General features: G+C 33.8%; 1 protein-coding gene across 9 annotated transcripts in view; it reads right to left on the bottom strand.

Moving 5' to 3' along the window:
• The window catches only part of METTL15 (methyltransferase like 15), a 309773-nt gene that overhangs the window by 123476 nt on the left and 158640 nt on the right, over window positions 1-27657 (bottom strand). Inside the window, exon 6 of one of the 9 annotated variants that reach the window (XM_032843434.1) lies at window positions 5809-6542. The exons of 7 other annotated variants lie outside the window; for them this stretch is intronic. In XM_032843434.1, the coding sequence (XP_032699325.1) occupies window positions 6097-6542 (446 nt within the window). In that variant the 3' untranslated portion in view covers window positions 5809-6096. Of the gene's footprint in view, window positions 1-5808; window positions 6543-27657 lie in introns of those variants that run through there. One more of the 9 variants, XM_032843439.1, reaches the window with a different exon arrangement.

Here is a 27657-nt window from a genome sequence, read left to right as displayed (position 1 = left end):
TTCCATTGAATTTTTTTAATGGTTTGGGAAATTTATGCTATAACCAGACTTAGAAAAAATAATTTATATTTAAACTTTCTCTTAGTATTTCTGCAGATCATGCTGTGTGTTACCAAACATTAGTTGGAAATAGTAGCTATAAACAGATGAAATTTGAGAAAATAATATAAAAATAGTTATGCTTGTTATACAATCCAGCCTCTTTAGAATATGATGCTGATTTTTTTACAAACCATGCTTCATTCAACATCGAACATATGGCATTGTGGTTCTGAGAAAAATGTATCTCTGATCAAGATTTCTATCACTAAATTTATATTTATGAGGCACTTCAAAAAAATTCTCTTTTATTCTTTAATACTTACCCCTTTCTATTATAGAATGTTGCATACACACAACTAATCTATTATATTAATACAGCAATCACAAAAACTCAATAGAAAAGTAGCTTAATTAAAATAATTACACAATTTGACCATAAGCAATTCTAGTTAATTCTTATCCATTACAAAGATTCTAACAGGTAGGTCTTAGTTTGTGAGATTACATGCTAATATTGCCTCATATTTCTTTTTCTACAGTGAATCGGAAACATCAAGCCACCTCAGCTGGTATAAGAAATTCACATAGCAATGTGAACACAGAAGGGGAAAGGGAGTTCAAAAACAAGAAGAACAAATCAAATGCTTCATTTTTAATGCTATTCTTTTACTATATAAGCAAAGCAAATATGTTTAGGCCAGGATCTCACTGAGGGGAACTGTTAGAGTAAACTAAATATTCTATAAACATGGGCAAATGGCTCTAAATAAATCTAAAATATACAGTTTTTAAAAAATAAAAAGAATATCCGGGGCACCTGGGTTGCTCAGTGGGTTAAAGCCTCTGCCTTCGGCTCAGGTCATGATCCCAGGGTCCTGGGGTCGAGCCCTACATAGGGCTCTCTGCTCCGCAGGGAGCCTGCTTCCTCCTCTCTCTCTCTGCCTGCCTCTCTGCCTACTTGTGATCTCTGTCAAATAAATAAATAAAATCTTAAAAAAAAATAAAAAGAATATCCAGTAAAGGATTTATACCCCAAATATATAAAGAATTTACTACAATTCCATACCGACACAAATAATCCAATTAAGAAATGGGCATAGAAACTTAATATACTTTTTCCAAGTAAGATACACAGATGGCCAACAGACACATGAAAAAATGCTCAACATCTCTAATTAGGGAAATGCAAATCAAAGTCACAATGAGATACTACCTTACACCTGTCAGAAAGTCTAGTATCAAAAAGACCAGGAATAACAAATGGTGGTGAGGATGTGGAGAAGAGGAAACCCTCATGCACTGTTGATGGAATGTAAAGTGGTGTAAAAACAGTATGAAGTTTTCTCAAAAAATCAAAATAAAAATGCCACACAACTCTAATTCCAGCACTGTATATTTAACCTCTCAAAATGAAAACACTAACTCAAAAAGATATATGCATCCCTATGTTTACTGCAGCATTACAATAGCTAAGTTATGGAAGCAACCCAGGTGTCCATCAATAGATGAGTGGATAAGTAAGATGTGGTATGAAATCTTGCCATTTGTGACCATATAGCTAGAACTAGAGGATATTATGCTAAGGCAAATAAGTCAAAGGGAAATAAGATATAATTTCACTTTTATGTGGGATCTAAAACACAAACCAAAAACAAACAACTAAAAATAAAACAAAATAAAACAAAAATCAACCCAGAAACAAAATAATAAATACAGAGAAAAAACTGAGTGATTTCCAGAGGGTAAGGGATTAACAGGATGGGTGAGTTAGGTAAAGGGGATTGATAGGTACAGACAACAGTTTTAAAATAAATAAGCCACAGGAATGAAAAGTACAGTGTAGGGAATATAGTCCATAATATTATAATACTGGTGTAAGGTGATAGTAACTACACTTACTGTGGTGAGCATAGTGTAATGTACAGAATTGTGGAATCACAAGGGTGAAAACCTGAAAACAACATTAACTATACTTCAATTAAAAAAGTTAAAATTGTCAATCACCTTAAATTGAGTAAATTTATTAATCTAATGGATAATATAGTATAAAACTATAAAAAAGGAGAGAAGTGAGAAGTGTTTTTGATTTCTTCCTAAATGTTTCTTTAAAAAAAAAAAGAAGTTTATTTATATAAGTAATCTGTACACCCAACATGGTGCTCAAACTCATGACCCCCAAGATTAAGAGCTGCATGCCCTTCCAACTGAGCCAGCCACAACCTCTTCCCCACCAAAACAGTCAGCTTTAAATACATGCTATGTAATGAATATACACATTTTTTAATGAACTAAAAGTGTGGATACAGTATTTTTTATTTATTGTACATTTTGAATGTTCCATTAAGAATTATCTCGTATTTTGGAATGCCTGGGTGGCTCAGTCTGTTAAGCATCTGCCTTTGGCTCAAGTCATGATCCCAGGTCCTGGGATCAAGTCCTGCATTGGGCTTCTTGCTCAGCGGGGAGTCAGCTTCTCCCTCTCGATGCCACTCCTCCTGCTTGTATGCACTCTCTCTCTCTCTCTAAAAAATAATTTTATTTTTAAAAAGAACTATCTCATTTTTTTGAATGAGAGATCTGAAATGAAAATTGCTTTTTTAGAAATCTGTAGTGTAGACTCATCATTATTTCTACTTATTTAAAAACAAAAATCAGAAAAAATAATTTGGTAAACCTGTGAAGATATGTAATACTCTGCAAGATCAAAGAAAATATGATTTTCAAATGCTTGGAAGTAAATTTTAAGAGATTTAAAAAAACCTACATAAACATAATGTATTCTTTTATAAACTATTGGTTGTAACATAATAAATAATTCAATACAAATGACTTTGAGCCCAAAGCATATATCATATATTACATGAAACAGAAAAGAAATATAGATAAAATTCATTCCTCCCAAAAGACCCTATAAACTTCAAATATCATATAGTAATAAACAATGTTTAAAACAAAATGAATATATAAAAGTATCAACTCAAAACTGTGTACAGTTATAAAATTTAATTTCTTAATAAGCAGTGAACTAAGAACTGATATACCTCTTAAGAACTGATGTACTACATAATGGTATTGATGTTATATTAAAATGACTGGTAGAAAGCAGTCAATAAGAACTTCATAAATGTAAAACAATTGCTTGTTTTATATTCATTACATTTTATTGGAAAAGAAATACACATTCATTTTAATAACAAGTGTTCATTTTCTGTATGTATTGTTTGGATTCACAAAAACATTTTCCAGCATTAAGCATTTAAAATTCATTCATTATTTTATTATACATTCTACAGCAAAGACTAAGAAGCAGACAAGAATGATTGCAGTAAACAGCCTAACTACAGAAAATAACTCCTATATTTTTACATTACAACATTTTAGAACAGTTTTGTGTTTATTGAAGAAAGGATTTTTTCATGCATAATCAAGATTTTTTTCTATCATGGTATTAGGTTCCCAGGGCTGCTATAACAAATTACCACACACTGGGTGGCTTTCAACAATAGAGATGTATTCTGTCATTGTTTCGGAGTTGGAAGGTCTGAAATCTACATGTCAGCGAAGTTGTCGGTTCCTATGTAAGACTGTAGGAGAATCTCTTCCATTCTTCTCTCCTAGCTGCTAATGGCTGCCAGCAATCCATGGTGTCCCCTGGCTTGTAGATGTATCATTCTAATGTCTGCTTTTATTTTCATGTGCTATTCTTCCTGGCATCTCTATTTCTCTTTTCTTCTTCTATTTCTTCTTTTTTTTTTCTTTAAGATTTTATTTATTTATTCGAGAGAGAGAGAAGGTAAGAGACAGAAAGCACAAGAGGGAGGACAGTCAGGGAGAAATAGACTCCCCAGTGAATGGGGAGCCCAATGCAGGGCTCTATCCTGGGACTCCAGGATCATGTCCTGAGCCAAAGGCAGATGCTTAACCGACTGAGGCACCCAGGCACCCCTCTCTTCTCTTCTTATAAGGACACCACATATATTGGATTAAGGACCTGCTCTGCTCCAGTATGACTTCAGCTGAACTACTTACAACTGTAGTGATCAGACTGCAGATAACTTCTGAGAAGGACATGAATTTTTTTTTTTTGGGGGGGGGGATACTACTCAATGCAGTGCAGTCACTTTCAATTTAACATTAAAGAAAAAATCCCCATACTATACAGGATCCAAAAATGACAGATAAAATAGGTTAAATCATTGTTGAATATAAGAGTGTACAAGAGCGTGAACTCTTATTTTCTAACAGATGCTTGGATGGGAATGTACCTTTGGGAATCTTTCTCATTCACAAATATAACTCATATACTAGAGAAAAAAAACATTTTTTTCTGGAAAGATTCAGTGAAGCAACCTAGGTACATTCATTTTTTTCTAATTTGAGGATACTGCTCCCTAGAATATTTTCTAGTTCTGCACAATTAGAAATTAATTCTACCGCAGAATTGCTCAGATTTCAATAAAGCCTATAAAGTTGCAAACAAGCTTGAAAATTTAAATTAAATATTACAGAGATAAAGTAAATTTAAGGTGAATTCAAGTATTTAATTCTTATCCTTTGCCCATACTTATGTTGATATTTTATTCACTTGTACTCACCAATTCATAATCTGTCACCATAATTAAGGAGATGAATTTTTCCTATATTTGAATAGTTTACTAAGCATATTAATAGTATAATATGATTTTAGGGATAATCACTTAAGAAAACAATCATTTATATATACCTTTAATCAACGTGGCAATATACCCTTTGACTAATTATATCTATTATTAATCTTTCAAGTCATAATTCAAGCATAATTCAGGTCAGACCCAGTTTCCTTCAGTAAGTGAAATCCCTACTAGATGTTCTTGCAGTACCCTGTACTGCTTCTTTGTAGCTTTTACCACAGTGTTAATTTTATATTGATTTTTGTGATTATTTAACTACCATTACTCTTCTCCACTAAATTATATACTCCATAGGTCCGGTACTGTGAGGTGTGTATATTTCATTGACCTTTGTTTCTCTGACTAGTTATTACTCGCTGAATAACTAAAAAAATTAGAAATGCATATTTACATACAAAAAGTTGATACATGAATCATGAATCAATCTCATTAATATGTTAAAGAATAATTTACCAAGTGAATGTCTCCTAAATAAACATTTTACTATTACAGTTACTACTAGGTAAGTAAAAACATTAGGGGCACATTCATTTTAATATTTTTAATATATCATATACTTCTCTATTTCAAACAGACTTGGTTGAATTATTTTGAATATCTCAATTAAAAATGCAGGATTCAAATGATAATGATTTTATTATGTGTCAAAGGAATTCTGGGATATTATTAATATAAATGTAATTGACTTTAAATGTTTCATGAAATATTCACTATGAGAGCTATTAAAGCAATTCTGCATTTTTACGTTGCAATGTGAAAAAATGTATCATATTGTAAATCCTTTTAAAACAATGAATACTATAAAATCAAAATTGACATTTATCAGTCTGATACATCTTAAAAATAATACTTGAAAATTTAAAATTTGCATAATTCCTATATTTAAGAGAACTATAGTACTATGTAATTATTCCTAAATAGAAATTAAAATTTCTTCAATGATCATTACTAATTATTTGATCAACAGAAAGTCTGTTGCAAATCTGAATATCTAAATTCAGAATTTAAAGCATGCAGATACAATTATAATCTCTCTCTTTTGACAGCTTGAGTTTACATATTTAGATATACACACATAATACTCTCCCCTTTTAAAAAAAAAATTTCCTGATTAGAGAAAGGACTGCATTTCAAAAGTTAAATATAATTCCAGTTTTGAGATGCTGATGCTCCTTTAGTTGAACTCTCTGTGTCATGCTAACATCTCTGACGTTTTCTTTCCAAGGAAAATAATGGTAAATACCCTTAATTTCCACATACATGTAGTACAACTCTTTCTATATATCTCTCTCATACTTTCTTATATTAAGTTGGTCAGTAATACCACATTAAAAAAAGAGAACTGTGAAGGACAAAATTGAAGGATCAAATGATGAAAACTTTCTCATAATTTGATAGCTGCTCTAAGCTTGGCTGAGCGTGCTCTGGGGTTCTCCTGTACATCCTGATCTTCTGGAGTAAGTACTTTCTTGTGTATCAATTCCCACATTAAAGGGGCCCTGCCTATCAAGCCTCCTTCCTTGTTTTCATGACCTGACCCCAACTGTGATGCTTGTATCACCTTCTGTCTAGCACTTAAGTTAAACCTTTCTGTCATGCTTATCCCAAGCAGGAATCGTTTGACTATGCGATCCTCTAATGAATGGAAGGAGAGGGCAACAAGGCGGCCACCGGGTCTCAGAAACTTCTGAGCTGTCTTCAATCCTACGTAAAGTTCATTGAGCTCATTATTCACAAATATTCGAAAAGCTTGGAAAGTCTTGGTAGCAATATGGGTAGATCGTTGTAGCAAGTCTTTCCGTGCAAAAACAGCAGAGGGAGGAAATGCACCTATGAACAGATTTTGTAAAGAGGAAAAGAGGACAGGAAAAATTAATATTTTCCACTGTAAATCTACCGGGTTGTATGTGCATATAGTTAAGGAACCACGTTTCATTAGAAAATTTGGCATTTCATCCATTCTTTCATTTTATTTCTAAGTACTCTATCAAGATATAAACTATTGTGTCAAAAACAGCTTTTGTAACTCTTAAGAGTAACTCTAGTCAAACAAGGAGTAGAGAAGGAGTCAGACAAATATTTGAGAATATAACCATTAAAAAACTTCCCAACTTAGGTGAAAAATATTAACTCACTAATATAAGAAGTTCAGTGAACTACAAATATAATAAAAGAAAACTATATCTAGGTAGATCATAATCAAACTACTACAAGCTAAAGGTAAACAGAAAAATCTTGAATACAATAAAGAAATATTTTACATAAAGGTGACCAAAAATAAGATTAACAGTTATTTTCTCATGAGGACAATGGAATCTATAAGATACTGGAATAATATTCAAAGTGTTGAGGAAAAAAAAAAAACTGTCTTCCAAGAGAGCTATCTAAAACTATTCTTCAGAATTAAAGGTTCAAAGACATTTTCAAATAAATAAAATATGAGAGAATTCATTGCTAATATGTATGCATTCAAGAAATGCTAAAGGAAATAATTCATGTTGAAATAAAATGATACCAAATGATTACCTGCATATACAGAAAGAAAAAGACTATAGATATATCTCTATAGATATCTATATATCTCTCTATATGAGTTCTCTTAATTTCTTTAAAAGGCAGGACTCCTAAAGTGAAATTATAATATTTTTTACATTTATATACATTACAATATACGTATAGATTTGTACAAAGGATTAGAGTGGCTAAATGGAACTATATTTTTGCAAGGTTCATATGTTGTACTGAAAGTTAAAGTTGCATGTTTTGGTCCCTAGAGCAATCAATAAAAGTAATGCAAAGAAATAAAGCTAATAACCTCATAGAGAATAAAAAGAGTACACACCAAAAAAATATTTCTTAACATAAAAGATGGCAGAAGAGAACAAGAAAATAGAAATGAGTAAAATGGCAGACAGTAAAAACCAAGTATATCAACTACATTAAATACAAATGTACTAAATACTCCAATATAAATGAGGTTTTCTGACTAAAGAACAGCAGGACCTAACTATACATTTTCTACAGAAATTTACATAAATGTACTTTATTTTTTATTTTTCTAAAGATTTTATTTATTTGACAGAGAGAGCACACGCAGGGGGAACAGCAGGCAGAGGGGAAGGGAGAAGCAGACTCCCTGCTGCCCTATGCAGGGCTGGATCCCAGAATCCTGGGATCATGACCTGAGGCACTCAGGCACCCCAACAGAAATATACTTTAAATATGAAAATACAGATAAGAGTAAAAGTGAGCAAAAGGCTGTGAAAAGATACACCACAAAGACAGAAGCATAAAAAGAGAGATCATATTAATATTATAAAAATCACACTTTTAAAAAGGAGAACTCCTAGACCCAAAGAGAAACATTTCCTATTGAGAAAAAGGTCAATACAGCAGGAAGATACAACTGTAAATGCATATGAGCCAAATAACATAGGTCTCAAAATTGGACATCTCTGGAAAAGACAAACATTTATAAAAACAACTGATTTTTTAATCAAATTGTTAAGTTAGTTCAATGGAGAAAGGACAGATTTTCAATGGAAGTGACTATCACAAATGAAGATGAACTTCAACTCTTACTGCACACTGTACGTAAGAGTAAACACTAAACCTAAAATACATATCTGACAAAACTCTTACCCAGAATATGTAAGGAAACCTCACAACTTAATAAGAAGCCAAACCACCTATATTCGAAAATTTGAACAAACACTTCACAAGTTATATAATCAAAACATATGTAAAGATGTTCATCATTAGTCATAAAAATGCAAATTAAAACCACAATGAAATACCACTACACATCCATTAGAACTGCTAAATCCTAGAAAGAAACAATTACTAAAACTGACCCAAGAAGAAATAGATAATCTGAATAGAACAATTATAAGTGAAAGGATTAAGTCAGTAATCAAAAGCAACCCACAAAGAAAAAGTCCAGGGCCAGATGTCCTCACTGCTGAATTCTGCCAAGCACTCTAATAATTAGAAACATTACTTCACAGATTCTTCAAAAAAACTGAAGAAAAGGGAACACTTCTCAAATTACTTTATGAGGCCAGTATTACTATGAAACTAAAACCATCACAAGGGAATTACAGACCAGTTATCTCTTACGAATCTAAACATTAAAATCCTCAACAAAATACTAGCAAACTGAATTCAGCAACATATTAAAAGGATTATAAGCCATGAAGAAGTAGGACGGTCATGACCAAGGATGGTTCAACAGATGAAAATTATTCAATGTAGTATGTCACATACATTGACAGAATGAAGGAAAAAACCCACATGATTATGTCAATTGATGCAGAATAAAGCACCTGAAGAAATTCAACACCCTTTCACGATAAAAACACTCATGAACTAGGAATAGAAGGAAAGTACCTCAACATAATGAAGCCCATATATGAGAACCCAAAGCTAATATTATACTTAAAGATGAAAGACTGAAAGCTTTTCCTCAAAGATCATGAACAAGACAAGGATACTTATTTTCACCACTTCTATTCAACACAGTACTGAAAGTTCTAGTCAGAGCAATTGTCTGACTAGACAAGAAAAAAAAAAAAAACTAAAAGGCATCCAAATTGGAAAGGAAGAAGTAAAATTATCTCTGTTTACAGAGGACAGGATCTTATATATAGAAAACACTAAAGATTAGATATACACAAACACATTTACACAAACCCTATGAGAACAAATGGATTGAGAAAAAGCAGCAGTATATAAAATTAACATGCAAAAATCAGTTGTGTTTCTATCCTTAATAATTAACAACCCAAAAAAGAAATTAAAGAAAATTTAATTTACAATGACATCAGAGTCAAATACTTAGGAATAAAGTTAACAAAAGGTAAACCTTACATTATGGAAGCTGCAAACAGTGTTTTTTTTTTTCTTTTTTTACATTATTTAAGATGGCAATACTTCTCCAAATTGCAATCTCTATCAGATCCCAGCTGACTTTTTTATACAAATTGACAAGCTAATTCGAAAATTCTCATGGAATTGTAAGAAACTCAGAACAGCCAAAATGATCCTGGGTCGGAGAGAAGCAGTGAGAGGAAGAGAATGAAGAAGGAGGATTCACACTTAAGAATTTCAAAACTTTCTAAAAAACAATGGTAATTGAGACAGTGTGGTGCTGGATTAACAACTGACCCAGAGATAAATGGAATATAACTGAAAGACCAGAAATAAACCCATAAGTCTATGAGCAACTGATTTTTTTTTTTTTTTTAGATTTCCCTTATTAATTTCACAGAGAGAGAGATCACAAGTAGGCAGAGAGGCAGGCAGAGAGAGAGGGGGAAGCAGGCTCCCCACCGAGCAGAGAGTCCAATGTGGAGCCCGATCCCAGGACCCCGAGATCACGACCCGAGCCGAAGGCAGAGGCTCAACCCACTGAGCCACCCAGGCACCCCTAAGCAACTGATTTTTGACAGTTGTGTCAAAGCCATTCAACAGGGAAAGAATGGTCAGCTGAACAAATAGGACAACTAGATAAATAGTCATATGCTAAAAAATGGAGTTGGACCCTTAAATCACACAGAAAAATGAACTCAAAAATGAATCAAAGACATAAATGTAAGAACACTATAAAATTATTAGAAAGAATTCTGTCTTAGAAAGAAAACACAGGGATAAATATTAATGACTTTGAATTTGACGAAAAAGTCTTAGCTATGACACTCAAATCACAAGCAATAAAAGAGAATTATACTTCATCAAAATTAATTTTATTATTCAAAGGACACCATCAAGAAAGTGAAAAGACAAGCAAAAGAATGGAGAATAAATTGCAAATCATGTATCTAGAATATGTAGAATATATATAACAATGGATCTAAAATACGTAAAAGAAGAAAATTACAGAATGATGCATGTATGATACTATTTACGTTTTAAAATATGAACATCAAAACAGACAAGCTTCACCTAGTTTTCAAGAATAGGGATGAACAAAAAATGTTGATTTTTAAATAAATTAATAAATATAATTTTCCTTAGACTTACTCCATTGGCATACAAATATGATATTAAAGTATAATGTTCAATTAACTTATACAGGAATTTTCTATTTAATTTTTTTTTGATTAATCATGTCTTAAAATTTTTGTTCCTAAAGAATATTATCCCATAGAGATGTAATCCTTGTGGTCCAGATATCCTATGGATGAAGATCAGAGAGTATGGCTGCAATCCTGGCTCTTGAGTCTCACTGGCATGCTTCTTACAGGAAAGTAAATTATACAAGGCTGATACCTTAGTTCACATTTTAGTAACCTTTAGGTCCAGTAGTACATTAAGACAAATTTGATTAATCTTCTTAGGAAACTGGATCAGAGAATGAGAGAAATAATATCTTACTTGTACCAGAGAGCTGAGAACCTGGCTGCTTTAAGTTAACCAAATCCATGGTATGGGTTCACTCTTTCATCCACAAAAACTGCTTTGCTGAAAGGCTCAAAAATGTTAGATGTTAGACAATATATCGACTAACAAGCAGGTCTCTCAGAAACAAAACATCAAGTCAAAGCTGATTTGCTAATCAATTTCCCCATCTTCCACAGAAAGAGTTTTGGTTACTGGGAAATGTGTTCTACAGCATCCTAAGAGCTAAACAAATATGCAACTCTTCATATTTTAGAGCGTTGACTTAGAGGGTACTTCAGCAAGGGTGTATTCCTCAAGACTTGCATGATTTAAACCTTGCATAATTCAACACTAATTTTCTCAAAGAAAAAATGTATTATAAAATAAATTTCAATTTACTTTTTTTTTTTTTTGGTAAAATAGGACATAAACATCCATGGAGCACATGAAGCAACAAATAATGAAGCATGTTTCTGCTTTAATGCTTTAAAATTTTGTTTTATAACATTATCTCTAAAATTTTGCAGAAATTAAATGGATGGATCAACATGGTAATTGCTTAGCATTCTTGGCATTTTATCACATTTCAAAGATATACATTTGAGGATGTGATTATTAACAGCACTAAATTAGCCATACCTGTCTATACATTAACCAATTTAATGAAATAACAGAAAGGCAGAAAACTTAATAGCATTTGCTTGATATTGTCAATGATTGTATTTTCAAAAAATAATGAAAATAGAAAATGTTAAAATAATATCTGAAATCACCATGTAAATCCTAATATAAACAATAGCATTGGTTCATTTGACATAAAAAAAAAGTATGGTAGGCATTTCTCTTTACCAGCTAAAATGACACATTCCTGTGGCAGAATTACAGTTTATAATTCATTCAGCCAGCTAGCTGTGAAACTGAGATTCCTGGCTAGTTCTTTTAATTGAGGGGATCTGTTTTTATTTCAAACTATTTCACATAAAGTGAGAATTTATTCATATTTCATATGATGCAACTTCGTTTATATAATTAATATTCATTTAAATATATCCACACTGCCTATGAATCTGCAGCTGAAAAATTAACACCACTGTGATCAATTGTTTCTTTATAAGGTCTAATGTCATATAATGAAGAAAGAAAATAAGAGCTTCCCATTTTATTTAGAAAGGTCTTAAAAGATAATAGGATAACTCCAAACCATGAAAAGCTTTTCTTCTGGGGCTTTTTTATTTTTTGTTTAGGGAATCCTAATCTGGACTCTGTGCAATGGGTTTCCTCGATAGAATTTCCAGATGTGGTCCTATCAGCTCTGCAAGTCACAACTTCATGGACCAGAAGATGATAAAGTACTGCAATGGGCAATGTGTTCTGTGGAGCTTTTTGATGCTGCTCTGGGGATCAAAAGTACATATCCTGCCTTATTTTAGATAAGCTCAATTTCCAGGGATACCCTTCCTTTATAAACCGGCACTTTTGTTTCTGTAACTTATAGGACGAAAGGTTGACAATGCAGATTTTATAGAATGAAATTAAAAAGAAAAAAAAAACAGAAGAATTTAAATGGCATATAGTAATGGAAATTAAAATAGTAAAAAAAACAAAAACAAATGTCAACTGGCAATGGTACAGATAGAAAAGAAGACAAGAAAAGACAATCCTACTATCAAGGATTAAACAAGGTGTTTTTATCTAAATTAGAAAGTTTAAAGATAATCAGTACATGGCATGTGCCTATTAGGTAGCAAAAGTGGGTTTGCTTGTGTAAGTTACTGGTCAGAGAACAAGGGACAGAGATCTCCTAGGTAAGTAGAGACTATGTGGGGATATCCGTTGGACTCTAAATTAGGCCAAAGGAAGAAAAATATTAATGAGACCTGGGCCTTGCCCTTGAGGAGCTCACTGTTCTGCAACCCTTCTTTCTTCTTCCACCTCTTTCTCATATCCCATATCCTCTTATCAGAGACAGAAATTGGTCCTCTCTACTCTTCCCTTTCCTGATTTTAGTCACAGATCTTGTATGGCTAATTCATTTGATTAAGGCATAGTAGGTAAGACAGAAAACACGGACTCATTTGATTTGGTGCTTAGAGAAAAATCTCTTTTTTGTGTTTTCAAGTCTACCAGTGGACTTAGTCAATACACGGCCAATGTATATGAGTTCTAAGTGGGAAGAGGTGTGCACTTGTCACACTCCACTGCAAATACCAGTTTATTTGTCTGTCTCAGTACCTTGACTTCTGAACGGGAGCTATTTCATGATCACTCTTCATATCCCTTGTACTTAACAGAAAAGCTTGTCATCAGTCACCTGTGGAGCCTTTGAAAAAATAAAGATGCCTGGCCCCAGTCCAGACCTATGGAATCAGTTTCAGGGGTTTATTACACAGTAATCACTACTTACAAAAACCTTCACAGAGGATTTTGATTGCAGCCAAGATTAAGAACTACTATAGTAAACACTCAGTAAATGTTTGTTGAAAAGATAATAAATAGATAATGAATGAAAAAAATAAATCGATAAGTGAATAAAAATCCAGAATCATTATTACAAACAGTTTCTTTCATATCATTAGATGGATGTATGAAGAGTATAATGTTCAGTCACATCAATGAATGGCTAAATGAAGCGGAATTTTTAGTCACAGAAAACATCATCAACTGAATTTTCAAATAATGTCATGAAATGTCCTACTTTTTGGCCAAATGTGAATGTAGGTACCGAATTATGATTTTAATGTGGTAAATGAACTCTCAAATTTGCTAGCAATTTTGTTATCTCAAATGTATTTAATTTATTTAATGATAATTTATACTGGCTGGAAATGTTCTTAATGAATCAATTATTTGCACATGCAACAGAGCATCTGCAAATAACTTTAACATCCAGAAATGCAAAACTGTAAGCCTTTATTAACTGAAATAAGCCAACATGCAAGATGAACTTTTTTGCATAGTTCTTTTTACAGAATAAAATAAGACATGAGAATGTAATGGTCATCAAGACCTTCAGTGATCTCAGCTCAAATTTTTTCCACAAATTTTTTCCACAAAGATTAGTGTACAATATTGTTGAGATTTTCTCTAATGCTTTATTTCACTTAACACCTATGAAATCCAAACCACAAGTTTTCTCAATTCTTCAAAATAGCAGAACTGTTTTCCTCCTAATACGTTTTTTTTTTTTTTAAGATTTTATTTATTTATTTTGAGAGAGAGAGAGCAAGAGAGCACAAACAAAAGGAGAGGGGCAGACAGAGAGGGAGAAGTGGACTCCCTGTTGAGCAGGGAACACAATGTGAGGCTCAATCCCAGGGTCTTAGGATCATGACCTGAGCTGAAGGCAGACACTCAACCGACTGAACCACCCAGACACCCCCTAACAGTTTTTTTTAATGTTTTGAGTTTTTTTATCCTTTTAATACTTTATATAATAGCAAAATTATGTCAGTAAAACTGACTACAAAAAGGAATTAAAACATGACATTTAATAGCAAGGTGTTTTCAAGTTAAGTACACTAAGTACACTTCAAAAAATGTATACTTAAGGAATCTCCACACTATTTTCCAAAGTGGCTGCACCAACTTGCATTTCCACCAACAGTGTAAGAGGGTTCCCCTTTCTCCACATCTTCTCCAACACTTGTTGTTTACTGTCTTGTTAATTTTGGCCATTCTAACTGGTGTAAGGTGGTATCTCAATGTGGCTTTGATTTGAATCTCCCTAATGGCTAACGAGAAATTAAAAATAGAGCTACCCTATGACCCTGCAATTGCACTACTGAGTATTTACCTCAAAGATACAGATGTAGTGAAAAGAAGGGCCACCTGTACCCCAATGTTCATAGCAGCAATGGCCGTAGTCGCCAAACTATGGAAAGAACCAAGATGCCCTTCAACAGATGAATGGATAAAGAAGATATGGTTCATATACACAATGGAGTACTAATGCCTCCATCAGAAAGGATGACTACCCAACTTTTGTATCAACATGGATGGGACTGGAAGAGATTATGCTGAGTGAAATAAGTCAAGCAGAGTGAGTCAATTATCATATAGTTTCACTTACTTGTGAAGCATAAGGAATAACATGGAAGACTGGGAGATGGAGAGAAGAAGTGAGTTGGGGGAAATCAGAGGGGAAGACAAACCGTGAGAGACTTTGGCAAACTGAGGGTTTTGGAGGGGAGGGGGGTGGGGGACTGGGTGAGACTGACGGTATTATGGAGGTCATGTATTGCATGCAGCACTGGGTGTGGTACATAAACAATGAATTTTGGAAAACTGAAAAAAAATAACATAAAATTAAAAAAAATGTATAGTTAAAAATAAATGTATATTAAATCCACTATGGAGAAACAAGTTGTAATTTCAATTCAATTTTACATTATTTGGTACTTAGCTCTCACAGTAATGTTGAAAAAATTCCTGACATAGAGACTGGTCCTAGCTGTTCAAGGAAACTGTTAAGAGTTTTGCCTCCTAAGAGTCACACCATTCTCACATCCAAATCAGGTTTGTTGTTGCAGGATTTTTAAAGTTTCAGACAGTCTCATATTCTTCTCCTTCCTTTCTGTCATATCAGCTGTTTTTGATGGCTCTGTGTCTGAACTGCATTGAGAACCCCACAATTTCTCACCAATTGTACTGCTATCACCCTAATCCAAGCCATCATCACCTTCTCCACACAGCCACCAGACCAGTCCTTTTCATATAAAAACTAGATCATGTGATTATACTGTTCAACACTTCTGGTGTCTTCCTATCACATGAAATAGAAATTGAAGTTCTTACCTTGGCCAAATGTGTCTATGTCATATGCAGCCATTGCTTCCTACCACCCCCATTTCTCTGACCTCACCTTCCTGACCTTAAGCTGTCAGGAAACATGGTTCTTAACTGAACCATGGCATGGTCCTACCTAGGTTCTTTGACCTGTACCTTGAAAATCTGCCTTCAAATACCTGGATGGCTTATTCCCTACTTAATTCTAGTCTCTTCTTAAACATCACAGAATTAGTGGTACCTGAGTGGCTCAGTTGGCTAAGCATCTGCCTTTGGCTCAGGTCATGATCTCAGGTTCCTGGAATTGAGCCCCACATTGAGCTCCACATGGTGCCCCACATGGGCTCCCTTTTTCTCCTTCTCTCTCTGCTCCTTCCTCTTGCTTATGTACTCTCTCTCAAATAAATAAATAAATAAATAAATAAATTTTTTAAAAATCACAGAATTAGAAAGGTTGTCTTTACTAGTTATGAAAAGTAGCATCCTGTCACTAAAGTCCCCTTACACTATTTAATTTTTTTCATAATATCTTACCAGGGACAAATATTTACTTGTTTACCACCTGTCTTCCTCTACTAGCTGATGTGCTCAGTGAAAACAACTGTTTGTTCACTGCCATAAATCCACCAAGAAGAGTTGGTGGATTTAAAGAATGACTGCATTTGTACTTTAAAGTTATAAACATAGTCATTGTTTACAAAAGCAAAAACAAAAAACAAAAGCAGGAAGAAATACCAGTTCTGGATGTAGTAAAACATTAATGTCATTACTCTTTAAATCCCTCCCCAAGAAGTAAATAAAAGGTATATTTTATAACTTTTTCTTGATAAATATATATGACACTTTGTATATAAGTATACCTATAGATATATTTGTAAGGAGGGAATGATCTGCACAATAACCTGCAACTTGCTTTGTTTACTTATCTCATTTAAAAATTTCAGTTGTACAGTTGCATTATACTCCATTTTGTACATTCAATAACAAATGTTTGTGGTTTGTGGTGTGGAGCCAGAACATTAATTAAATAGAGGCAGTCTCTACTCTGGTGGAGTTCCTGTTGCTATCACAGCAACATTTAGGATGTTCTCTATTTTTGCTATCACAAAAATGTTGCAGTAAACATGTAAATTACACATTTTAAATTTCTGTGTGGGAGAAAAACTCTACAAAGTAAAAAGACAGCAACACTGTGGGGAAAATATCTGTAACTATTTAAGCCTATGATAGTAGTCTATAGGATTAGAGTATTTAGGTCAAAGACTTTGTGTGCATTTAAATTTGGATCAATACTTCTAAATTTACTCTCTCAATAGATTGTACCAACTTATTTCCATCAATAGTACAAGAGAGAGCCCATCTCCTCCCATCTACACTAGTACTAAAACTAGTACCCTTTTTAACCTTAATTAGCCCAAAATAGTGAGCAAATGATAGTTTACAGTTATTTAATTTATTTGCATTTCTTTAGCAATTAGTAGAATGGGGCATCCTTTCAAATATAATGGCCATTGGATTTCAGCTATGGATTGACTGAACAAACCTTTTGTCCATGTTCTTATTCTGATGTTGTTTTTTCTTTATTGATTTAGAAGAGCTATTTATAAAATAAGGATATTAACCATTTTCTCTCATGTATAGTTGCAAGTTATTTTTCGGGGACTGTGACTGTCTTTTTACTTTGTGGACTTTTTTGCCATACAGAAATTAAAAGAGTATACAGATTTTTTTCATATCGTTTAGATTTTATCAAGTTTAGGAAAGTTCTCCCCACTCCAACATTATGTAGATTTAATCAACTCTATCTTTTCTGGTATATTTCTAGTTTTATTTCCTATATTTAAATATTTAATCCACAGAAAATTTATTTTTAGTATGGTATGACGCAGGTATCTAACTTCATCTTTTTGAAAATCATATAGCCAACTGTCCTATTAAGTTGTACATTATTTCCCTACTCACTTCAAGTACCACTTCGATCATACACATTTTTACTCACAAATAGAACCTCTGGATTCTCAACTGTGTTCCAGTGATGTATTTTTCTATTTTTTTTGCCAATACCAAATTATTATTGTTGTTTTTCTTCCCCAGTATGTTTTGCTATCAGATGATACAAACTCTCCTAACCTCACCATTATCCTTCCTTAAAAAACTTCCTTGGGTATTCTCACGGATTTATTATTCTAAATTAAATTTAGAAATGATCAATGAAGTACATAACAAATATTTTGATTAAAATTGCACTGATTTGCTAAACTGATTTGAATAAAATTTACATTATCATAAAATCCATCTAGGGAACATAGTATTTCCATTAGTATTTTACATGTCCTTTGTTTAATAGTTGTCTTCACCTAAATTGTGGTCAGACTGTTTGTATGAGTACTATGCTTACACGTACGCACTTTAAACATCCATATGGAAAAGCATAAGAAATGACAATACTTATATTTACACCACATCCTGTAATAGAAATGGTACTGGGCTATGGAAAGGAGAAACTACGTTCAAAGATCAGATCTTTTACTTTTTAACAGCTGTTTGATATGGGGCAATAACACTGAACTTTGAAGTTTGCTTTCCCACTAAAACATGAGATAATAACACTTTTCACAGGATTATTATAAAGATCAAATAAAGAAAATATTAGGAAGCACGTACTCTGTATAGTCACTTTATGAATGCCATTCATCCATTTATTTATTTACTCTTTTCAGTTGTACAATGGAGTAGGTGAGGAGGGGATGTGATATATTAATTTGAAGATTCTACCAAACTAATTATATTTTCATCCTGGACTAATAGGAGAGTAGGTAGGGTAGAGGGCTGTTGAAAACCTCTGAAGCATTTGAGTAATGCTCATTGGATTTAGGCATCAGATTAAAAGACTTCAGTATCCAGAATGAATTATAAAATTTTCCTTTTGTACAAATTAATGGTGCACTTCTAAGTTTACAAAGTGGCACCTCTGAAGCATTTGAGTAATGCTCATTGGATTTAGGCAACAGATTAAAAGACTTCACTATCCAAAATGAAGTATAAAACTTTCCTTTTGTACAAATTAATGGTGTAATTCTGTTTACAAAGTGGCATTTAGGCCTTACGACTATGAAGACAGTATGGCATTAGATATGAAAAATCAGGGATACCTGGCTGGCTCAGTCGGTTAGGCATCTGCCTTCAGCTTGGGTCATGATCTCGGGGTCCTGGGATCAAGCCTCTACTCAGTGGGGAACCTGCTTCTCTCTCCTCTACCCCCCTCTCATGTGTGGTCTCTCAAATAAATAAAATCTTTTAAAAAATGAGAAATTATTTAAAACTTACTTTCTAGTTTGACTTTGACTATTTAATGATTGATGTTAAAAACTGTAAGAGCCCTATCTTAACTAACCTAAACCTTCCAGGTTGCATTACATTCACCTGGCCAGATTATGTCCCATTATTAAACTTTTAGACTTCTTTTGCCATCCACATATACAACTTGTCTTCTGGCATCTTGAGCACACGGTATTTTTTTTGTGTCCATTCTTTCCTTCTTCCTTTGCTCTAGTTTTCATGGAGCACCTTTCTGCACTGGACATCTTCTTTCTTGAGCATACTTCCACAAGGATGAACTATATTCATGAATCATTTTAAATCATGCCCTTTGTTTTCAGAAATCCAGGACCCAAATTTATTTAGTCCATTTATTAGTTGTGTGGACTCTGAAGCTAACATAAATTGTTTCAATTAAAATTGGCATCAGCAATATTTGGTAAAATTCAGTAACTGCATCCTGAATAATGCATCATTCATTCATTCAGACAGTATTTATTATTCACAGTATACTAAACATTGGGGATTAAAATGTTTATGAAGGCATTGCAGTCCCTGTGCTCAAGAAATTCAAACCCAATGAGAATGATATGTAAATATTGTGAGGAGGGCTAAAAACAAGAACTGTACACACTATTAAGGGAACAAAAAGGAAAAAAAAAAAAAACAATCTTGACCACTGTGTAGACAGCATTTTCCAATCTACTGTTCTGGGGATAATGACCTTGTTAACTATATAGCACCTTCACTCCCCAACCAAATACCAAAATGTCTATTGGCAAGTAATGTCTGAGAAATGCAGCCAGCTACACTCTTCTGGTGATTCACAATGTCCACTAACATGGTAAAGCTCTGAATATAACTGCTAAAACTTTGTTTACCTAGCACTTCCAAACTTTCTGATAAGAACCTTAATTTTCAATATCAACTACCCATTCCATAGAATTTGTTTTCTGGGTAGGAAAATACTTAAAGTATGTTTGGTGTTAATTATTCCTTACATATCTTAATTATGTCATTAAGTCCTTATAATAATTCTGAGATAAGAGGTAGATATTCTCATTTCCATTAAAAGGTGTAAAACTGAGGGTTAAAGGTCACTTCTCAACTTCACAGGACTCAAATGGAAATTGGCATTTTTAACATGAAGCCCATCCCTACAACCATTCCTTTTATAATACAGAATGAATGTAACTCCTCCAGAAGAGAGGGAAGGCCAGATTAGCATTAATTTTTTATTTGTTTTTTGTCTTGTTTTTGTTTTTTTTTTTTAAACTCAATTTATCAGATAGGTGTTTATTTTTCAGTTTCCTGAGGATGTTCTTGAGTTTTCTTGTCTTTACACGTGGTCAAAACAAAGCAAGAATTTTAAGATGGTACATTGACCAATCCATCTCATCTCCTTTTCCCTCATTAGAATTAAAGGAAGTTAAGATGAAATCACATGGCTCAGAATGATTTCCAGAAGCTCTGATTCTATGTCTAGTGCTTTATATAACAATCTCATTTTCTGGGAGAAAACGAGGGTAGAATATTTACTCTAAGCCTGAATAGCCTTTTACTGAGACATGTTGTAATGGAACCCAAATCACTTTGCATCAAGTTGCAGGAGTTTGGCTTTCTCTCCACTTTTCCCTTGGGGAGATGTGCATTGTGAGGCCTAAAGACAGCACATCTGGTGAAGGCGACAACTGCCCTGGTCTCTTACCCTGGGAACCGTAATGAATACCTTAAGCTTTTGTCCTTTTCATTCTATTGAAAATAACATATTGTTAGCTCAGGTTATTAGACTGTAAATTTGCCTCTTCTTTTCATCAGCTTTCTTGATAGGGTGTCTAAAAAAGAAAGTTACTACTGCTGGCATTATCAAAAAGACTTTTGGATAAGTACTGATTACATATTTTTGATTAAGAATCTAGACTCATCCAATGCAGTACAGACTGAGCTTTTCCTGACTCACTTGCTAGGAAAGGAGCGCTTTATAGTTGTTTTTATGCTCCAAAAATTAGTGCTTAATATTCTCTTGCTAAGCAAAATGAGGGCACAAGTTTATATACAATTAGCAAAAAGGGCTCTGTTGGTTAAAATCTTGGATAATTAAACCCAGCTCCTTTTATTTTTTCTTTAAAGCTTCTTGAGAAATATTGTAACATTTAAAGATTTTCTATACATTTGATATTGTGGACTTCTTATAAACACAGTTTTAGCAATGACAGGGCAGTGATCCTTGCTCTCTTCATAGTCTAAAATGCCTTTCTTCCTCTTATAGTTTATGTCTACTTATCCCTAAGGCTCACAAATGTGGCATCTTCTCCAGGAAGATTTTGCATTGATCTTTTTATACCTATTTCAACTATAGCCATTCTACATTATTGGTCTATTAACATCTACTAGACTGTAAAAGATCCAAAGGTATTTTATTATCTTCCTTCATATCCTCAGTCCCAGGTTAAAGCCTGGTTCACAGCAGGCGGTAAAGGGAAAAATCCACTAAATAAGAGGTATTCTTCCAGTGTCAAAGATCAAGATGCACCATAAACTGTATTCTAAGTGTGGAGATTCATGAACACCCTAAAAACTTCGTAAGATTTTTTGTGTGTATGTAGTTTTATGTGGAGATAACCCAGGGTTTTCATTGAATTCTCAACGGTATCAGGGACCTCAAAATAGGTAAATTACTGGTGAAAACAGTTTTCTGAGTTTTATAATATATTTTTATAAATTTTTACAATTTGCCACCTTTAATGATACCACCAAAAAAGTCTCTGCCTTCATTTAGTTTTATTTTGTTGTATTTTTAACTCCAGGAATACGACCACTTAACATCATCAGAAGCAGAGACACAGAACCTCCTTCATGTGTGACAGCAGACGTTGGAAACTCTATCAGTGAATACTCCGTTTTCTGCTGACTCACAAGGGATTTCATATTAAAAGTAAGAGAAAACCTTGCTTAGTAACAGTCTGCACTACATACAATAATAGAACACAATTTGTATGGGGAAGCGGTAAGATAGATTTCATTCATAAAAAAGCACCATGCTTCTGGCTAGATAAATGACTTGCTGAAGTCCCAGAGAGAAATTTTCATTTTTAGTTCTGGGATACCCTTATGCTACTTAGACTTTTTAAAATTTAATACATTCACATGTTCAAATGTATTGAGATTTTTAAGCTTGTGAATGAAATTAGCAACGTGCTGTGGCTGTCAACGTGATGCATTGCAATTCCCCCTGAGTGGTAGGGTTTAAAAATTAATTCAGCTCTTGCACCTGTTTGCCGGCATTTGTCTGTTGAATTTCCATCGCATTTAATAAGTCTCTGTGACGCAACTCATGTCCTTTCGCCTGGGCTCCTATAATACAGTGTTAAATTCTCACCCATTTGAAATTCAAGTAATATTACAAATTTCAAACTGTTAATTAAAATCTGTGAACTTCAATGGTTCTGGATAAAATTGGCTTTACTCAGTGAGGTTCTTTTTAAACTTCTTCAGTGTCTCATCTAATCCCCAACTCCCACCAGGTTAAGTCTGATGATAACATGATCTCACTATGGGTGGCTGAGGCTTCTAAATCCTCCTACAACATGGAAAAAAATCAAGTTATAGGCTGGAGCAAAAAAAAGAGGAATACTACCTGCTGAGGTGAAATAAGAAACATGGCTCAGAATTAAAGGAAAGGATTGATATTTTTCATGTATTACTTTTGAATAAAATGCATTATACTATAATACTCTACAATGTAATATAATATAGTATAGTATAGTATAATACCGCAATTCCATAGTATCTAAGTCTTAAAACACTGAGTATAGATGGGATATCTCAAAGTCAACCATGATTCCTTTTATTTGTTTAGGTGATCAACATTAAATTTAATTATTGAATTTTTAAGGAGGGACTGAGGCCTATTTGCCAAATGCTGTGAACCCAAAGAGGAAGTCTAAGCAGAAGGTTCTAGCATACTTAAGACCCATAATAAGATACTTTATGTGAACCTTTAGGAATAGTCAAGAGAGTGTACAGTACTGCTCTCAGGGTTGGGCCATTTACACTTCCCAGAGTTGGGAGATAGTAACAAGAAAAAGTATGTAACTATGTTCTTCTTTTCCTTATTAGGTCAGCACATACTCAGAGTTGATCTGTGGGCTCCAAAGAAAGTTGCCCGCCCTCCTGTAGCATACTTAACCTGCAATGGAACACTTCTCAACTGTATTATAGTGATCTTTAAAAGATAACTGTCACTTCCACTGAAACATAAGCTTCCAGAAGGCAGGGACTGTGTATTACTTTAAAAAAGTAGGGAGTGTGTATTAGCATCATTTTTCTCATAATAGGCTTGTGGAAAGACTAACACACTATCTGACTGAATTCAAGAATAGATGATTAATTTCTTCAAGGACCAATAGCATACTGATTTTAATTAAGTCACAGATGACAAATATCTTGTTTTCTACCACATCCAAATCCAATACTGAACCACACTCTCCCATCTTTTATTTTTCTACCTGTTCCATCCTACTAACTTGGTCTAGGAACAGTGCCTTGAATCTTGTCCAGGGAAGGCTTTTAGTTTCTAGAAGGATATGTATTCATTTTGAAAAACAACATTTCAAGGATTAATGTCACATATGTGTCATTCATTTCACTAGGGATTTAGACTAGAAAGCAAGTACCCCTCTCCTCTCTAAAATCCCTTAAATGTGTACAAATTTTATTATATGATTTTTAGTAATAACCTTAGATATATGCCAAATATCTAATAGTAAGGATATGATTAAACAAATTTGAATATTTCTCACTGACACACAGTGTAGTGCCATAAAGGCGGCATGATATCAAGTAAAAAATAGTTAAAATTATATACATTCAATCATTTCAACTGAAAAATGTGAGAATAAAGAGATAAAATATACAAAATTATAATCATGTTATAGTGGTAGAGTGGCATCACGGGCTCCTAACGTTTTCACTTGAATTTCTTAACAATGCTGTATACATGACTTACAAATGGCAATGCTTTATAACAGAGAAAATCTTGTATTTTAATTTTAATTTTAACAATTAAAACAATTTTAATTTAATTTTAACAGAGAAAATCTTGTATTTTCTCTGTGATCACAAATTTTACATATTTTTTTACATGTATGTGTGAAGTAGTTCTATCAACAACTAGATAAGGTAAATTCTTTGTACTGACTAACATTTATCAAACGCCTATCATAAGCCTACCATTAAGGTAGATAGTTTCAAAATGTAATTTCTTTTTTTTTTAAATTTCTAATTATAAGTTAGGAACCATTATCCTTATCTTTTTTTAAAAATATTTTATTTATTTATTTGACAGAGATCACAAGCAGGCAGAGAGGCAGGCAGAGAGAGAGGAGGAAGCAGGCTCCCTGGGGAGCAGAGAGCCTGATGTGGGGCTTGATCCCAGGACCCTGGGATCATGACCTGAGCCAAAGGCAGAGGCTTTAACCCACTGAGCCACCCAGGTACCCCCCCCATTATCCTTATCTTAGAGAAGATTAGAATGGTTATATAAGTTGTCTAAGTTCACACAGGTAAGCAGCAGAGCTGAACTCTGAATCCTGGTTATTGTATAATTCAAAATTAATTTCTTTTTCTATTACTCAGGGACACAACAGAATACAGTGACATAAACCCAGACTAATAATGTGAAGGTGATGAGGCATTAACAAAAAAGACTAATAAAGATAAATGGGTAAGCGGTATAGTAATACATGTTGGCTTGATGATTTGAGTCTGTCATCAAAGTCCATTTCTATCTAAAGAGTATAGAGATAAAGTCAACAACTTAAAAATCCTCTTTGCTAGATTATCTTTCTCAGCTTGAATTCCTGAGATGGATACCTGAAACACATAGGACTCTAAATTAATGCTTTCCAGTAGATTTTACATAAATGTCAATATTCTTTTTTTTCTAAGGAAGAAAATGTAGTGCCTAATAATTAGGCAACTGAAAGCTCCATTCAACAATAATAATTTATATTATTATTAATAACAACCCACTTTCTCTTTTCAAAATCCATAGAGCCTATTGTGTGAGGCCTAACTTGTCACCTGGCTAATGAGATGCTGATGTACCTTGAATGAGTTGGCAGCCAGCCCATCCTTAGAGTTCTTTAATATGATGAAGAAAAAAAAAAGGTACAAGGCTAAAGTGACAGCAGGGAATAATTTTTTCAACAACAACAAAAAAAAGGATGCTTTTCCCCATCTTACCCTTTTCTCACATTCTCAAGGTTCAGGCTCCCAGTGCCTTGACTGCTATATTGCTGCCTGCTGATATCTTAACCATCCCTTTAAAGAGTAAGACAGCCTTGTGTACAGAAAGTCTTTCCTGGTGAAGCCATTATAAAGATTTTTATATTTGTTCTATTCATTCAAATGCATTCACTCAATTATCCACTCGCTCATGCACTCATTTTTATGTGTTCATTCAACAAAAGTTATAAAATAAATAGATACCTACTAGAGATGGATCTCTATTGGGCATTTAAAATACATTGTCTGATTTAGTAACCCAGGAATGCTGTGAGGTAGTTATCATCACCCATATTTTGCAGATTAAGAAACAGAGATTCTGAGAAGGTAATAAATGCCCAAATTTACAAAGCTGGAAAATGACACAGTCAACTCAAATCTATGTGACTCAATAGTTCTCACTCTCCTTAATCCAGTTTGCTGACTTCTTCAATATATTCTCTGAGAGATGTGTGCTGAGGCTATTCAGGTAAATTAGATGTGGCTGCTCTATCCTTGTAGACCTCACGAAGTATATAAGGAAGACAAAGTGTAATGAAGCAAATGTTCATCCAGTATATAAAGAGCAGGTAAAGATCAGATATATCAATATACTGAAAAAGGGAATAACTTCAGGAGGATGGTGAAAAAGAAAGTTCAGGAAGGATCCAAAGTAATAATACATAAGAACAGTCCTAAAAGAAGTAGAAAGATCTTGGGGGATATGTGGGGGGCAAGACAAGACATGAAGAAGGACACACCCTGCAGAGGAAGAGCATATACAAGAGGACAGAACTGAAAAAGCAGAAAGTTAGTCTGAATGATGAGAACCCGAATAGTGAACCGTTTGGTGCAGACATGGAGCGCTGTGGTGGGGAGGGCAGTAGAGAAATTAGGTTAAAACAACAAGCAGAAGCCAGATCACGAAGAACTTTGTTTCATGATAAGGTGTTTAGATTTTGTCCTATAGATTTTAGTGAACGTATTAAGAATTTTATGGAGGGGTATGTTATTACAAAATTATTACAAAAAGCAAGGAGAATATAAGTCATGTTTGGGGAAAAAGGACAGAACAATTAGGTAAGAATATAGGAGGAGATGAAAGAGAAGTGTGAAAACAATAGCACAGGCCAGAGAATGGACCCAAATACATCAAACTTAAGAACCTGGGATCAAATGCATCAGTAATGGAGAGCCAATGAAAGTTTCTGAACAAGTAAATTACAGGGTTAGTAAAACTGTGATGTCTTAGGGGATGGGTTGGATGTTAAGAAATGGACCAAAGCCCACTCAAAATTAACTTAAGATTTAAAAAATTAAGGAAATGTAGGGATTACAAATAGTCAACTATAGGAAATACCATTAGACTCTAAGGGAATTGGAAAACTAACAGATAAGCACTCATTCTACACCTGTGTTTATGTGCGCATTCGTGTGTGTGTGTGTGTGTGTGTGTGTTTGTGAACATCTCCTCCGTTTTCTTGACACCTGTTCTTTCTGCAAACTTATTTCCTTCACTCTGCTCTTGGTTTCCAGTTCTCTTAACTATGACTTTCACCTTGCTCTGGACTGACAGAAAGGCAAATCTAGTCTCAACTCTACATTCCTACTACCATATAATTATACTTTCTGGGTTTTGCGGCTCACATTTTTGAGAAAAGTATCTATTTTATATAACTTAATCAGTTGCTTCTGGGGTGATCTGGTATAAATATGGCTGCTTAGATCCAACCTTTTTCTTGATCAGGTATCAGGAATTGGTAGTGTTCTGGGCAATTCTAAGGGAAGAGAGTATGGGCTGGGCAGACACTCCTAAATATATGTAATAAATGGATTTAAGAGGAGAGAATGAAAGCAGGTAAATCTCTAAGGAGGCTAACTATAATACTATAAACAAGAAATAAAACTGCGGTGGTGGTAGATATGGAAAAGAGAACTGGATCAAAAGCCACAATCAGGGAAGAATTTAATAACTAATCAATGGAAAACTGTGGGGTTGGTGAGTGTCAGAAAACGATTCAAAGCTATCTCTGAAGTTTCCAATGCCAGTTCCAATGTCTGTCGTAATTTTATAAAATATTAGAGACTGGGTGGTTTAATATACTTTCCCTTTATAAGAAAATAAAATTGGGACCAGAGGAAAAAAGTGACTTGTCTTGAGTCACAGTCAATTATAACAGTCAATTAGTAACAG

Source organism: Lontra canadensis, unplaced genomic scaffold (genome assembly GCF_010015895.1).
Source record: "Lontra canadensis isolate GAN:19392208 unplaced genomic scaffold, GSC_riverotter_1.0 scaffold140, whole genome shotgun sequence".
NCBI lineage: Eukaryota > Metazoa > Chordata > Mammalia > Carnivora > Mustelidae > Lontra > Lontra canadensis.
Note: the sequence above shows the minus strand (reverse complement) of the source record. Positions and strands in the feature narration are given on the sequence as shown.